Raw genomic sequence first — 15,456 nt, 5'->3', positions numbered from 1 at the left:
CCTATGCCACGAGCAGATCGCGGAGCTTGAGGAGCAGAATAAGGCCCAAGCCTTGGATCTGGAAGTTCTCAAGGAGCGCCTAGCCAACGTCGACGAATATCGACGTAACGACCCAGAGCTCACTACTGAAAACACAACCGCCCCTATCGAACAACCCCAAGCCGCCGACCCACGAAGTGTCCCGGGCGGCCTCAAGACCTTCATTGATGCCCTACAAAACGAGAACCACTGGCTCCGTGAGCGCGAGCACAAGGGCGCCCTCGACCGCAATATGCGCGAAATCTTCAGCAACATGGAATACGCCCCTCACGATGCCCCACACAAGATATCCCTCGCAAGTCTCGACGCTCTCGAACTCCTGTGGCTCGAAGACGACGAGTCTGAAGATATAGAAGCATCGTCGCGAACATCCAGTCCCAACCCCGACGGCGACGCAGACCAGACATACCGCATTCCTCATAGCCAAGTCTCTACCCGACCCAAACTCTCGGCCCTTGAACTCTCGCACGTGACGCTGGGATGGGAGACGCGTGCGCATAGTCACAAGGCAGTGTTGGAGCAGGCGGAGGAGGAAGTCATGTTTTTGTCTATGATACGTGAGGATGAGGATTTGACGTGGTAGATGGTGGAATATGGGGGGTTGCGTTTGAAAAGTAGTGTGCTTTTTTTTAAATTTTGGTTTACCGCTGTAGAAGAGAGGCAGAGAAGATACCCACCCCTTTTTCCGTTCCAAAAGGGTCGCACTGTAGAGTTGAAAGAATCACGATAACAATGACTTGTTGTAATTTTAACCCCAAAAAACTTTTATTCCATTTTTCCCACTTTTCATAAATAAGGGAGGGGGGGTGTGTGCATACCATTCTTAACCCCCCCGAAAAATTCGATGCGCTTCAACGCTCAAAATCCTCAATCTATATGGTGACAACCGAAAAGAAGAAGAAGAAGATGAGCAACTTAATCAACCGTCCCCCACTGCGCCGTCCCTGTCCCCGTCCCCGCACCCCCCTCAATCTGCCTCACCTCCCTCTGCCTCCGAACATTCCTCTCGTAAAACTCCTCCTTCTCCGCCAACATTTTGCGCTCGACGGCAGCGCGATGCTCAACCTCCATTTTGCGCTGCTCAATCATTTGCAACTCTGCAGTCATTGCATCCCTTACTTTTCTCTCTTCCTCCTCTGCGCGTCTGGCTGCGGCTTCGCGTTCTTGCTCAGTTAGCAGGGCATGCCAGGCGGCCTTTTCTGCGCGGCGTGTGCGCTCTGCCTCGCGCAGGCGCTGGACTTCGAATTCGTGTTTTTGCTGCTCGAGTAAGGTATATTGTTTTGTCGCTTTTGCCTGGCGGGCGAGGTCGGCGTCTAGGGCTTCGGATTTACGGCGGAGGGAGTCCTTGTGGGAGAGTTCGTGCATGGAGCGTTGGTGCTCGAATTTTTCTTTTTCGTGGCGGATGCTGAGGTCGTGGTCTTTTTGCTTGTCGACGAGGGCGGCGATGGGCGGGGGGAGGCCGGTTGCGCCGACGGGTTGGAGGGCGGAAGAGGAGTAGTAGACGGGAGCGCAGGCTTTGTCGCGGAGGAGGTCGAGGAGTAAGGGCCGGATGGGGGTGCGGGAGGGGGTTGCGAGGAGGTCGACGTAGGAGTAGGGGGAGTAGTGGAGGTTGGAGGCCGGGTCGTGGTAGATGTGAGAGGGGTCGTTTAGGTCTTTCCAGATGTCGGTTTCGAGGAGGGTTTCGGTGATGGGGAGGGCGCTGTAGGGGTTGTCGAGGGCGAGGATGATGCTGGACTTTTCGTTTCGGGCGCGGAATTTGGCGTTTGCGCCGTTGGAGAGGAGAAGGCGGATTACCTGACGGAGTCGGGAACGGTGGGTGGGAGTTATGACATTGGCATTGAGACAGAGCTCACCGAGGGCATTTCTGCCGCCATGGAGTCGAGATGGATAGTTTGGATCGTGGCCATGTTCAAGCAGGGCTTTGACGGCCTCGACATTCAGTTCTCGTGCTGATTCGTGTATACTACCATCGTTTCCTGCGGTATGGGGGGCCAGTGTTCTCACCAATACTTCCCCAGATAGACTACCGCTAGCGTAGAACAGTGCAGACTTGTTCCACTTGTCTCGGGCATCAACGTCTGGACTTCGCTCTAGTAGCGCAGTAAGGATAGCGTGACGTCCCTCTCGCGCGGCAAGCATCAACCCCGTTGTTTCCGAGACGGACGAGATGTCACTCACGGAAGCACCGGCTTCCATCAGTGCGGAGATCACGGCATCTGAGATACGCTTTTGCGGTTGAGCTAGCGCCCAGTAAAGTGCGGGGACTGCCTCCGGACCAGCCGCCGGATGGAGCACTGTGGGAACCGATACATTTGGATTCAGACCATGACTGAGTAAAAGCTTGATGAGAGCAGCATTGCGTGGGTAGACGGTCATGGCGGTAATCAAAACTGGCATCTTGTTGTTACCAGTCGCCATGTCATCAATTGTAAATCCAGAATCAAAACATGATTGTATTGCCGAAAAGACAACTTCGTCTTGCAATTTGGAGCTTAATAACGCTGGTACAATGACATTGAACTGGGGATTGTGAAGCATGAGCTTCTCAAATATGGTGTGACTGTGCTTTTGCGTTGCGAGAACAAAGCAGGCACCGTCTGCTGTGTTGACATCGGCATTGTGGGAGAGTAGGAGATCTACCAGGGGCTCAGTGTTGTCGCTATCGTGCTCACTGCTTAGAACAGCACGTAAAGCAGCGTCGATTGCGGATTGGTCGACACCACGGTTAAGAAGCTCTTGCGCTAGCTGATTGACACTCTTCTTGTTCTCGGGAGGCGAAAGGCTCTTGTCAGTAAACAGTGTTTGAAAGGCTCGAGTAAGGCTAGGTCGCGATGCTTGGTGTTTCCCACTGAGAAGCAATGCCGTTAGCGAGCTATCACCCGAGGCCACTGCAACACTCAGAGCCTCGCCATTGTTGTGACTCACAGAAGCACCTTGTCCCAACAACAGTTTGGTACTAGTTGTGTCTTTTGTCGAGACAGCGTGCCGTGTTTCAACAGCGAGGGCCTGGTCCAAGGACTCCTGGGGTACTCCGAGCTTCAGAAGTGCATCTAGGATCGGGGCCTTCCTTTGAGGGTCTTCAATTGCAGTGGCGTGTTTGAACGCAACGCTGAGTAGGCTGGGACTTGCAGTAAGAATCCGTTCGATGATGTCGATGTTGCTTGGGCCACCTTTGATGGCAAGTTGCAAGGCTTGACCGGCTGGCTCTTCCTCAACTCCCTGGCTTAGTAGTAATTCGATGATTTCAAGCGTTTTAGCATGTCTCCCAGCATGTGATTCAAACACTAGGGGAAGGGCTGCTGAAGTCGACGAGGGTTTTGGTCTCGCATTGCAGAGCAGACGCAAAAGGGACATGTCAGCTTGGGCGACCGCCAGGGAAAATACTCTGCCGTTGTCATAATCAACGCTTGCGCCTTTTCGAACTAGGTCTGTTATGAGGGCCCCGTCGCGTGTAGAAGAGGTATCTGCAATCGCATCAACTAGAGCATGATCAACACCAGGGCCACGTGCGCCATGTTCGAGCAGCAAACGGGAAAAATCACGCCGTTCAGATGCTGTGAATCCGGTTTGTAGAAGCCTAAAGACTTCTCCCAGAGGCTCTGGTGATGGCCGTGTGTTGAGAAGCAATTTCAGTGATTGGAGGTCCTTGTTGAACACGGCAGCATGTAGAGCCTCGCCGTCGCCCGATTCAACTGGCGCATCGGCTCTAAGAAGAAGCTCTATCAGCTTGTAGTCTCTTTCTTTGGTGGCCTGGGTAAGGAGTGGACCAAGCGGACGACCTTTTACACCTTTTTGCAGCAATGCACTGACTACACGGAATCTATCCGGTTGTGGCATGTTACGTGGCAGAGCAGTCAGTGCAGCTATCGCATGCTGTTGGGCTAGTGGCGTCTGAAGGATGGCATCCACAATAGCCCAGTTGGAGTTGGTCAGAGCCTCCCTCAAGCACTCTGCTTCATTTGTCGTTGTGGAGACACCATAGCTAATCATCATTCGTGCACCAGCAGTGTCGTTACCACGTACAACGCAGATGAGAAAATCCGACAAACCCCTGCTGTCGGGAGGTAGGCCACAGCAGAAGAGAAGCTGGAGAAACTGAAGAGTTGCCTGACGTGTGGGAAGCCTCATTGTCGTGTCTAGTGAATGTTGCAGATTTGATGGCGTCAGACGAATGGGACCGGCAACCAGAGCAACGGCAACTTTGTAATACTGTCTTCCAATGGCCATGTTCAGAGCGCTTGCCGTGTCGAAGTTTGGATCAGCACCATATGTGATTAGCAGAGATATGGTTGCGTCCGAGGTCTGCTCGACAGCAGCAGGCAGACATGATGATATGATGTCTGGGCGGAGAGGCTTTGGGGCTCGTAATAGAAGGCGAACAAGATTGAGATCATTGGAGCGCACAGCGTTAGCCAAGGCATTTGGGAAGTTGTTCAGGTTGGCACCGTGCCTCAACAGCTCAGTGATGCATGCATGGTCATTTGCACTAAGGGCGGCTTTGAGTGCTTCGTCCAAGGTGGTCTGGTCAGCACCAGAGCTGGCCAAAATATTGACACCATCCGCCTTTCGTAGGCTGGCCGCCTGTTGTAAGACAGTGCTTCGGCGGCGTAGCGAAGTATTGGCTTGAGTTCCCGATTTCTTCTTCTTGTCCAGGGTTTCGATGACGTTGACCTTGGCTCCGAGACTAAGAAAGGCCTGAATCAAGCCAGGCCCTGTGGTTGCATCGCAAATAACGGCTGACAAGGCCTGGTCTAGCTCATCCTGGGAGAAGAGGGCGGCGTCTTGGGATTTATCCTTGTCCTTTGAACTCTTAAAAATACTCTTTAGCCCCTTCTTGCTCTCGGTAGGCTTGGCTCTGCGCTCTAGCAGAATGTTTCGCGCCTGTGCATGGTCCTCTTCGCTGGCAACAATGGCAGGCTGGGTGGGTGCGGGTAGAATGGCTTGGCGTTGGCCAAGGGGCGTCACTCCGGAAGCTTGAATGAGTTCGTTCAAGCCAACTCTGCGCTGCATTATGGCAATTGAGACACTGTCCAGAGCTGGTCGACACGGGATGAGAGGGCACGCGTCTACATGTAAAAAGACATGAGCTGGTGAAGCGTTGCGTGGCGGGTACACGTAGAGGTTGAGGCGGAGCTAAGTAGACGCAGTCTGATTTGACCGCCAGCCACCGTCGGCATGATTGACGAAGCCCACAGGACCCGAGTGGTCCGTCGCATTGCCCGCCTCGCCGGACGACTGCATGTATACATTACAACTACTTACCTAGGCATACAGAAGTACATACGAGAAGGAGCGCAATGATGCAGCGAGTGCAGTTGTCAGCGGGGACACGACATATCCCCATTCACCTCATGACATGTCAGCAGTGTGGCATGAATGCCCAACACTCCCTTTCATCTCAGCCACCTCCGACACTTGATGTCTGGAGCACTCGCCTACACTCCCTACTTGAGCACGGCACGTGACCTCCAGCATTGTACCAAAAGCACTAAATTCCCCCTCAATAACGGAAGTGGATACACCAACTCGATGTTTACCGTTTTCGTCGGCCCGTCCATCTAGACCCTCGTTTGAGATTCACGGCTTGGTCTGCACCTCTTCCCCAGGCACCGTTTCAGCACCGCCCTCACACATGCACCTATTTTCCAAAGTCGGGAACCCTTGCACAGCCGCGCCGTTGTCAGCACCATCGCGGCACAGTTGTATCTAAGTACAGACTATAGTAAGCGGTATGTCACTGCATCTCTGGTCGCCGTGCAGGCCATACTATGGTCTGCAAATGAATCTGGAAAAATTGTCTTTGGTCGATAAGACCTCGGTTGTCTATAAGACCGCTGTTATACATCCCATCTCCACACCCACATCAATGTTTTACGGGCGTACTAAACATCGCCGGGAGGCCCACCCGTTGTCTGTCTGTGCGATGCGGATCCTCCGTGTCCGAAAGGCAGGAACTTTTGTTTCAACCGTTCATCCCTCGGGTATCAGTTGCACAAATTCAAGTTTTCTTTGTTCAAGTATTACCCACTGGGTCCAGGGTCTAACTCTATTCCATCCTTTCGAAACCTAACACCAACTTTGGTATACATGTCAAACGTTCCGACAGCCAGATCCCCCGTGGCCTCGGCCTGTAGATACGCCACAGTAAGACCGTTATGAGGTTAACGAACAGGATATATAAGGCAGGCCACCTGCTGTGAAATTGATCCACAACAACTCAGTCATTCAGCACATTTCCACACACATACACACAGCCTCTTTCACTCTTCGTTCGCTCTTTCAGGCTCAGGCAGCTCTTCCCTCATTCCAACATCACAGCGTCGTTGAAAAGCATTCATCAACGCTCGGCCAATATTGATACCCTGCTTCTATACTCTAGTCTTGTACAACTACACGCAAAGATAAATTGCAACAAACCCGTCAAGATGCGCACCTCATTCTTTCTCACAGTCGTTGCCCTTACTGGCTTCACTGCGGCAACACCTCTGCGCCGCCTACCAGCGCCCGCCGCTGGAGGTGTTGTGGCCCCTCGAGTTCCCGTTGCTCAGGACGGCGGTGCCCAAGCCTGCAACAAAGCCGCCCTCCAGCTGCCTGCATCTGGCCTCGCCGCACCGTCTGGAAATCCCATCATTGTCGCTTTGGGCGAAGGAACTCAAAACTACACCTGCGCCGACTCCAGCTCCGCTCCTACCTCCATTGGAGCCGTAGCCCAGCTCTTCGACGTCACCTGCAACGTAGCTGCCAATCCCGCCACCGCCACCAGTGATCTTCCTGCTTTCGCCCTCGTAGGCTCCCATTTCTTCCGTGACAACACGACGCCCGAGTTTGATGTTGCCTCATTCGGTAACACGATCCTCAAGAAGGCGCAGGAGGTTGATGCGCCTAACCCAGCTAGCGATGTCAAGTGGCTTCGACTTACCGCCCAGGCTGGATCAACTAGCACCGTCAAGGAGATTTACCGTGTGCAGACTGTTGGCGGAAAGGCGCCTGCTACTTGTGCGGGTAAGGCACCCGGTGAGGTGATTACTGTGCAGTACAAAGCTCAGTACTGGTTCTACTAAGAAGAATTGTATGACGAGGGACTGGAGACTAGAGGCGTCGAGTCTTGATTCGTGGTTCAGATGAGTGGGAGATGAAGAAGAGAAGGTGTTGCTGTCTGGTGATTTTACCCCTGTATTGATTTTTTCTTCCTTTCTTTCTTTCCTTGAACGCTATCTTTATGAAAAATCTTTAGGTTCAGTTTTTTGTTGTATGAATAAAGAGTAGCAGCATATACCAATTAAAAAACCAAGATTGTCCGTCTATTACACATATCCCAGCTCCATCCCACGTATCAATTTAAATAAAAAGTACGATGAGAAAGACCCAACAGTTTTACACCACCTCCTCACAGCCAACCCCCCTCAACCACCTATCACCGACAATCTGACACATCCATCCTCCAATAAACCTCCCACAGCCACAGCCTCACCCGCTCTACCATATCGTCCAGCGCCCTCCCCGCTACCCCACAATCCTCTGAATGCGCCTCCAATCCATCACTCCACCCCACCGTCTCCCCACTTACCCACACATCTCACTCAGACCTACGAGATCCAATATCCCACCTCCTTCCCAGATCCATACTGCTGTAAAAACCTAATAGGAACATGTGGGAAGCGTAGCTCGGTGTTGCTAAATCTAGTAATGCATGTTTCCAAAAGACGGAAGAATGAAAAGCAAGAGGCGGAGATGGTAATGGAAAGGGTGGAGCGAGACATGTTGAAGATGGCGAATATGTAGTGATGATCTTGTGGTTGGAGTTGACGTATTGAAATTAATAAAGTTGCAGTGCCGAGGGAAAGATATGTCACGCCAAGTATCATACTGCTTTTATATTTCTTTTCACCATAAGCCATGTCCCCCCTCAAATCCATACTTCCGTGCTATATCTGCTATATTCTGCAAACTGCCTAAATTTTGATAACTGGATAGTGCTTCAAAAATAGCAAGGCAGAATCATACATGCAATGTAATATCCCGTGCGAACAAGTCGAAAAACGATCCCTACATCCATGACCGGGGACCGTGGTGACTTGGAGTCAACGGACTAGGCTACGCGGGTCACTATGCAGGTGCCAAGATACTACTTAGTAAAAGAAGGGAGCGTCTCAAAGCGGCTATGGCCGGCGGGACTCCACTTACAGTTCTCTACACAGCGGCTAGTACTACATAGTACTTACAGCACGCCTTAAACCCACAAAGTAAACAACATCACCCATACCTGAACCTCATACACAACATTCGCATATCACCATAACATAAATTGATCATCCCTCATATCCAGATATATATGTAAAAAAATAAACACAAGAAGAAGCACAAAAAGTAGTGCCCATCACCCCAAACCCACCGATTTACTTTGAGTAAATCAGCCCAGCCTGATCAACCCCATCCGCCGCACGCCCCAAAAGCCCAACAATGCTCTTTCCAGCCGGCGCAGTCCTCGTAACGCAATCACTCGTCTTAGCACCAGTCGCCAGCGTCTTGCCCGCACTAGTCTTGAACTCGACGTAAAACAGACGATTCGTCCCGTTCCTCTGCCCCTGACACATGGTCGCACTCGTCAACGTCTCTCCACTCGCCAGCGTCAAGCTCGCCGCCGTACCCCCCGTGCCACCATGCGCCAGCGTCTGGCCCGACGCAAGCGTAAACGCAATATTATCCACGCGATCCGCACCGCGCAGCGTCACAGACGCCACTTTTGCGCCGCTCACCCCAGCAACGGTGTCGAGGTCGTTGAACCAGTTGCCGCCTTCGCCGCCAAACGTGTCGGAGAGCGTGAAGCGGTCGACGGCCGCCCAGTCAAAGTCAACGAGCACGCCGTTGTGGTCGCTGAGGATGTCGCCGTTGTCTTGCAGGAACATGTGGCCTGCGTAGTCGAATTTCCGCGCGGTGAGCTTGACGGCGGCGGAGCCGCGGTACCAGGTTTTGTCGACGATTTCGCAGTCGTTTGTGGTCGAGGGGTTGGAGCAGAGGAGGGCGTCTGCGCCTTTAGCGGGGGGTACACCCTTCTTGATGAGGTCGATCCAGACGTCGGTCATGCCGTTTTGCTCTTTGAAGACGGCGGGAATGTCGTTGGTGCGGGTGTAGCGCGAGTTTGAGTCGCCGAAGACGATGACGGGGTTGCCGATGGAGTAGGTTTTGATGTAGTCGGATACTTGGCGGAGGTTGTCTGCTCGGGCTTTGTTGTCGGCGTCTGTGGTACTTTTGGATTTGTCAGTTGCTGTGCGAGGTATTTGATCTTTTAATTGAGACTTACCCGGCGTCTGCATGCAGGTTGTAGGCGTCGATGACGACGCCCTCGGCGAACTTCACTCGCATGGCAGTGAAGCCCTTGGGTGTAAGACAGTCTGCGCTACTGTTGAGGGGGTACTGTTAGTATCAATTCTCATGGTTGGAAATGTTAAACTTACTCGAAAGTACTGCAAGTGTTCCATTTGACCCTATTGAAGCTGGTAAAGGGAAAGTTGCTCAGCGAGTTTAGGCCGCTACCAAAGGGTACACCACCGCTAGTGGCCGTTCGGTATGGGTGCTTGTCGCTCGCATAGAGGGTAGCGTGGTAGTTGAAGTCCTCTTGAACATGGATGAGCGAGATGTTGTACTTTGTGAAAAGCTCTCCGATACGAGCAGTGTTGGTCGTCTTGTCACCGGGGACGTCATTGCCATTGAGGGCAGCAGGAAGGCCAGCAACGTTAAATGTGAGAGTGTTCAATGTGCCCGAAGTCTGAGCGAGGCTCAGAGGGAGCAACGAAGAGAGAGCAACGGCCGAGGCAAGGATGGAATGCATCTTGAAAAGAGCAAAGGACTGGTCAGGTTTGCTGTGTAGAGGACAATCCTCAGAATCTGGTGATAGATCATCGCTCTTATACAAATAGAAATATTCACAACCATTGTAAATGACCGTATGGGTGGGGTTCAAGATAGGTCAGGCGTACTTAGACGTCACTAACGAATAGAAGGAAAGATTGTTGGCATGTGCGTTCAACTGACTGCGCCTTGTCCATGGGAGGCACAGGTATTGTCGGAGAGGGATGCCTTTACAGTAAGGACCAGTACATGTCAATCTAGTAGCGGCTAGCGTGCCCGGTGTTAATGCGACGTTGACCGGGGTCCCGGCACACGTGTTTATGGTAATGCACTATTGTGGAAGGACAAACTGGCTTCCATGCCGACCTCCAGGAACCATTACATTGACTATATGCGTGTGCGCCGTTTCGACACATCTTGGTCCCTTGCAGATAATCGTCATCACAAATTTGCTGCACCTCCCACTCGCACCCACAGGCCCTCGGTTTGAACGACGGGCTTGCCCTGTCGATCCCTCATAATAGCTCTTATCCGCATCTTGTTTCCCTTATCTTCCAAAACATCGGTCTCAATGCCTACGATGCCTGGGCAAAGCACCGGGGCTAGTACCCTGGTGTCCATGTTTGCCGTTACCAAACGGCCCTTAAGAATCTCTTGTGCCAATTTACCGTGGAAAAGCTGTAGTCGCCATTGTTCCTCGCCAGCTTTCATGAATGCAACGCCGTGCTCAACCACCGTGTTTGCAACAACAATGTAGCACATTGCTTCGTCCATGAGCGTGAAGAGTGCGCCTCCATGGCAAATACCAGGAAAGCCGTTTAAGCCCGTGCCAAACTTTACTAGGGAAATCGATTTTGTAATTTTTCCGCCGGGGTTACTAGGCTGTTCGTGTAGCTCGACCCAGTGTTGCACACCGTGGTTTGCGCGCATGGTGTCGCGACAGAATCGGTCCGTATCTTCCCCAGGCTCAGACCCTCGTTCGCGGTCGCAAACCATCCATTTGGGAGATGTAAGGTATGGTGTGGCCCAACTGAGGGGCGCAAAGGCTTGGAGATGTTCAGATGTTGCCGTCATCATTTTGTGCAATGGTGCTCGGCGGCTTGTCGCAATCTAGTAGACACACTTCCTGTCGGGTCAATTTATTCATCTTCATTGCGCCAACAGGATTAGTATTCGATCGAAATGTTACATCTATTTTTGCAGCAGATGTTTAGTGCTGATGGCGCCATTTTACTTAGTTGCTGTTGACTGATCAACTATGTAAGTAGAACAAGTATACCTAACCAAAGAAATTGCGCGTGCGGCATGCGGTGAGGGCGGCCGACGCATAACGGCTTCTGTAAACTGACAGCTGACTATTTAGGCTATTGTATGACTCGCGATGCCTTGACCTTTCAAGGAAAAGACGTCAGACCGACGCCGCTGTTTGGGTGTGGGAACATGTAAATGAGAACGTAACAATGCGAAAGAAGGCAGAGGATGGTGGTCCAAGCGTGCTTTGTCACCTTGACACCTAGTAATCAAGGAAAATAACTACTTTTGGAATTTTCTACCTCCACACGAATTTAGCAGATGAGCGCTGTTGGTTGGTTCGTGGCTCTAATGCACCAAACTTGCGGGGCAGAATCATCCAGGCATGATGCCGTTTGCAGGTACTACCCGTATTCTTAAACACAAGCTTCCCGTCAGTCTCGCCGACAAGATGGGTACTGCAGCGCTCTTATCTCGGCATTGTTTTTCTCCGTCTAGGGTGCCCAAACTAAACTCATATGAGTACACAACTATGAACACATTCCCATGGGTCTTGACTTGAGCGTTTCAGGTTCATTGCCGCATATCCGAAGGAGCTGGTGTAAAGGATGTGTACAAAGGGTACTAGCAAGCGTCTTGAAACAGAAAGCTTAAAATAGACGAGAGTATTTGTAAACTTTGAGAAGTAGGTACAGTACTGACCGGAATCGGTTTTCGGGTCTTGCACTTTGCCTTGTTCGTATAGCGTGGGCCTCCTAACAAAGGGCCTTCTCAATTTACTTTAGTGTTTTGTAGTAAAATTTTCGTAATTTGTAAATTTTTTTTTAACTCCGTCATGGGAGGCCTGCTTCTTGGTGCAGGGGCGATGAGGCTTGTGCTGCGAATTAGCTCCGGTTACACGCTGGGGACCATAGTATTTGATTTATGAGTGTACACTCAGATCAAGCCACAATTCCCTACATCTGGGTCTATAGCAAGCCACATCGGCCCTTCTATCGAGCTACCCTCTGCTCACCTCGCTGTTGTATGCTGAAGGTCTTGATTTAAGGCTTGTGCTTGGACAGTTATTTCTTATGTTGTTTAGCATGTGCACGTACACCACAGCAGCCATTATCTATATACTACGCCTCAATAAGTACAACAGTTTCTTTAGTCATTTAAGTCCCAATCCAAGGAAAGTTCTAGAGCACATTTGGGATATATGAGGAACGCTGCTTCGTAAGGCGATGGGCATGGAGGTTGATATTATTTCAAACGAGCAATAAGCTACGAAGCACCAGCGGACTGCAGTAGCTTCACCACGCCTTCATGCCCTCGTAGAGCGGCCGATGATAGTGGTGTCCAGCCATATTCATCCTTCAAATTGATTTTAACCTTGCCTGTATCTAGTAGTAGCTTAACTACACCTTCGTTTCCTTTCTTAGCGGCTATAAATAGCGGCGTCTGGCCGTATTCATTATTGCAGTTGGTCTCGACCTTGCCTGTATCTAGCAGCAGCTTAACTACACCTTCGTTCCCTTTATTGGCGGCTGTAAATAGAGGCGTCTGGCAGTTATGGTTCCTCGACTCAAGGTCAATTTTGTCCGTGTCTAGTAGCAGCTTGACTACATCTTCATGTCCATTCCGAGCGGCTACAAATAGTGGCGTATGGTTGTTATAATTCCTCGACTCAACATCAACCTTGTCTGTGTCTAGTAGTAGCTTGATTACACCTTCGTGTCCGTTTTCGGCAGCCCACGATAACGGTGTTCGGCGGTATCCATCCCTCGAGTCGAGATCTGCAAGACCAACAATTGCTACAGCTACGTCTATAATACCGAAATATGCACATAAATGCAGCCCTGTCATCCGCCTCGGAAATAGGTGACTATAGCGATCTTGCCATGAGAACCGCTTGCGGGCGTGCATTGCTTGGGATGCTGCTTCCACATTCATTTCGCGATGAAAAAATTCGATGATTTTCGAATGTGAACTCCGAACCTGACGGGCATGGTGACCCCAGTAGTGGGCGGCATAGTCGTACAATGGGTTTAGTTGCAGTCGTTCCTCAAAGCCATAGTCCGTGCTGCAAGGTCCCCTTCCAAAGACCGTGAATGAAAGATATGTTATACAGATCGCCATGATGTCTAGTTCTGCGGTTGGAAACCAGTCCTTTTGCGTCCATTCGAAGTATTCTTGCGTTGTGTAATGCACTAAGCGAATAATGCCGCTCTCTTCGTCAACAGTGACTAGCCCAGCACACACCGAAACAATATCCTCGATGTCTGATTTGTTGTCTTCATCGAATTCTACTTGTCCGTCCTTAATAGCAAGAGCATGCTGAAGCTCTATGGTAGTCAACGGCCTTTTTGCGCAAGTGATCCATGATAGAGCTTCCTTCGCAAGTGTTGCTTCATCCGGTAGCTGTCCCTCGATTCTCGTCATAGCATCAGAATATGCACAATTGTATGATTCCGTGCCAGTGGGCAATTTCTTCAGAGCATCTCGAATAGCCGTTCGGGACCTTTTTCCTCTTAAAGAACTGAGATGAAGTTGTGCAAGTAGAAACCTAGTACAGTTAGTGAGATCTTCAAGAACAGGGTAAGAAGCTGCATCCATGCCATCGACAGCTTTGACGATCTCAGAGCTAATTTCCTGCTTTAGATCCGAATCACGTCCAACAAAACGCGGCAGTTGATGGATATGCCCTTCTACATATCTATCCATGTCTTGCTTACTGGCGCGGATTTCCAACCAAGTATCTCGTTCAAATCTCGATGTAATGTCTGGAATAAATCTAGATGTCGCGAAAAGATTCGCTCCACAACTGGTCTGGAGTTGTGAGAGTTGTGAGAGTAGCTTCGCTCGGCAGCTGTCATTGACTCGACATTCGTCCAGCGCATCGACGAGGATGAAGACTCGCGAGAATTCAGCAGCCACCGAATGAAGTGCCATGGAGATGTCATCTATTGAAGGCCGGGCCTTCATAGATCTATACCGGTCATGAAGGGACCTGACAGTTTGCGGAAGAGAAGATCTTGCTTGAACTAGCTGCTTCAGTACGCTTGCGAGTAGGTCTTCCAACGTTTGCTCGTTTTGCCGTTTGAAGTTGCAGTAGATATATGCAATACCGTTGTTGCTTTCATCTTTGAAGCGGGAAGAAAGCTCGTCTACTACAATTGATGTGATGATTGTTTTCCTAGCTCCTGGTATACCCGGGCAAAACAATGTCTGATTCTTGGTCTCTGACCATCTTTTGAATTTTGCCGAGTCTAGAAGCCATTTTCCAGACCCAGTTTGCCACTGCTTGAGGAAGTCGTTCTGCTGAGGAGCGTAGTCAGTTGGTGTTAGCCAGTCAAGGATGACTTGCTGCTCCTTGTCTTCTTGGTACCGCACTAATTTGAAGGTGTTGTCACGAGTAAGCCGCCCAGTTAGTGCGGTGAGTAGATCGATATTGACATTTACATCACTCCGAAGATCGCGAATGTCCTCTGGCTCCATAGATAGTCGCTCCCATGATTTTCTCAGTTTGCCACCAATGCTCGTTTGCTGTGAGTTCAGCACGATATACTTGTCTACGGTGTGTTTCAGCTTGCGAAGAGTATGTTGGCAACCATCAAGGACATCTTGGAAATCTGTTTCCTCTTGAGGATTGAGTTCGTGTTCGGATACCGTTACTTCAGCATCGCTGAGGACAATAGAAAGGCTTCGGAGCCTATGTGTTAACAGTGTCAGTATAGCCTTTTCACCTATCGCAGTCACATACACATTGGATATGTCCTTGAAATGGCTTGGAGCACTAACGAAGTCTTTCCTGATCTTGCTGGCTAGTGCAATCACCGTCAGAAAGTCGCCAACGCTGAACCCAAAGCTCATTGCTACGTTTCTCTGAGTACTTCGAGTGTGGATAGAGATGTTGGGGTATCATCACTAAGTAGCCTGATAAGTGGTAAGGTTGTTCAGCTGAGCGGGGCACTTGGCATTGTGTAGCACAGCCAGCCGGCGCAGCAGGCAAATTGGCTTGACTCATCGCCTAGTTAGTCTGCCTACCCAGAGTGCCAGGCTGATTCGCGGCACCAGCTTCACCACTAAAGCCATATGGCGTGATGGAAACTGGGCCACTCCACTTGTCTAACTAGTTACTTGCATGCATAAACCTTGTGTAGTTAAGTTGTTCATGTACGATACAGTAGATGTATAGCAAATCTGCAAGGTATATTCCAAGATGCCTAAATTAACTGTGTTGTTTTCATTTACAGCTACAGATCGTCATACTAATGTATAGAACCCTTTGCTAGCTCAGAAAATGAAAGTGAACAAAGTAAGAAAGTAACCTAG

At 50.5% G+C, this 15,456-nt stretch overlaps 6 protein-coding genes across 6 annotated transcripts; 2 read left to right on the top strand and 4 right to left on the bottom strand.

The window, feature by feature from the left end:
• Positions 1–954: 954 nt before the first annotated feature.
• COCMIDRAFT_92545 (uncharacterized protein) lies at positions 955–5,049 on the bottom strand (the record flags this gene model as incomplete). Its single annotated transcript, XM_007688725.1, has 1 exon — positions 955–5,049. One exon carries the CDS (start codon positions 5,047–5,049, stop codon positions 955–957), a length of 4,095 nt encoding a protein of 1,364 aa, XP_007686915.1.
• An 856-nt stretch (positions 5,050–5,905) lies between these two features.
• Positions 5,906–6,109, top strand: COCMIDRAFT_92403 (uncharacterized protein; the record flags this gene model as incomplete). Its single annotated transcript, XM_007688724.1, has 1 exon — positions 5,906–6,109. The coding sequence occupies one exon, from the start codon at positions 5,906–5,908 to the stop codon at positions 6,107–6,109; it is 204 nt and encodes a 67-aa protein (XP_007686914.1).
• A 559-nt stretch (positions 6,110–6,668) lies between these two features.
• Positions 6,669–7,100, top strand: COCMIDRAFT_68685 (uncharacterized protein; the record flags this gene model as incomplete). The annotated part of the gene is made up of 1 exon (XM_007688723.2): positions 6,669–7,100. A coding segment is annotated over one exon (432 nt), but the record flags the coding sequence as incomplete, so codon positions are not given.
• Positions 7,101–8,435: 1,335 nt separating this feature from the next.
• Positions 8,436–9,868, bottom strand: COCMIDRAFT_92434 (uncharacterized protein; the record flags this gene model as incomplete). The annotated part of the gene is made up of 3 exons (XM_007688722.1): positions 8,436–9,285; positions 9,341–9,439; positions 9,495–9,868. 3 exons carry the CDS (start codon positions 9,866–9,868, stop codon positions 8,436–8,438), a joined length of 1,323 nt encoding a protein of 440 aa, XP_007686912.1.
• Positions 9,869–10,329: 461 nt separating this feature from the next.
• Positions 10,330–10,965, bottom strand: COCMIDRAFT_4351 (uncharacterized protein; the record flags this gene model as incomplete). Its single annotated transcript, XM_007688684.1, has 1 exon — positions 10,330–10,965. One exon carries the CDS (start codon positions 10,963–10,965, stop codon positions 10,330–10,332), a length of 636 nt encoding a protein of 211 aa, XP_007686874.1.
• Positions 10,966–12,843: 1,878 nt separating this feature from the next.
• On the bottom strand, positions 12,844–14,619 carry COCMIDRAFT_65909 (uncharacterized protein; the record flags this gene model as incomplete). Its single annotated transcript, XM_007688721.1, has 1 exon — positions 12,844–14,619. A coding segment is annotated over one exon (1,776 nt), but the record flags the coding sequence as incomplete, so codon positions are not given.
• Positions 14,620–15,456: the final 837 nt, after the last annotated feature.

Source organism: Bipolaris oryzae, assembly GCF_000523455.1.
Source record: "Bipolaris oryzae ATCC 44560 unplaced genomic scaffold scaffold_46, whole genome shotgun sequence".
Lineage (NCBI taxonomy): Eukaryota > Fungi > Ascomycota > Dothideomycetes > Pleosporales > Pleosporaceae > Bipolaris > Bipolaris oryzae.
Note: the sequence above shows the minus strand (reverse complement) of the source record. Positions and strands in the feature narration are given on the sequence as shown.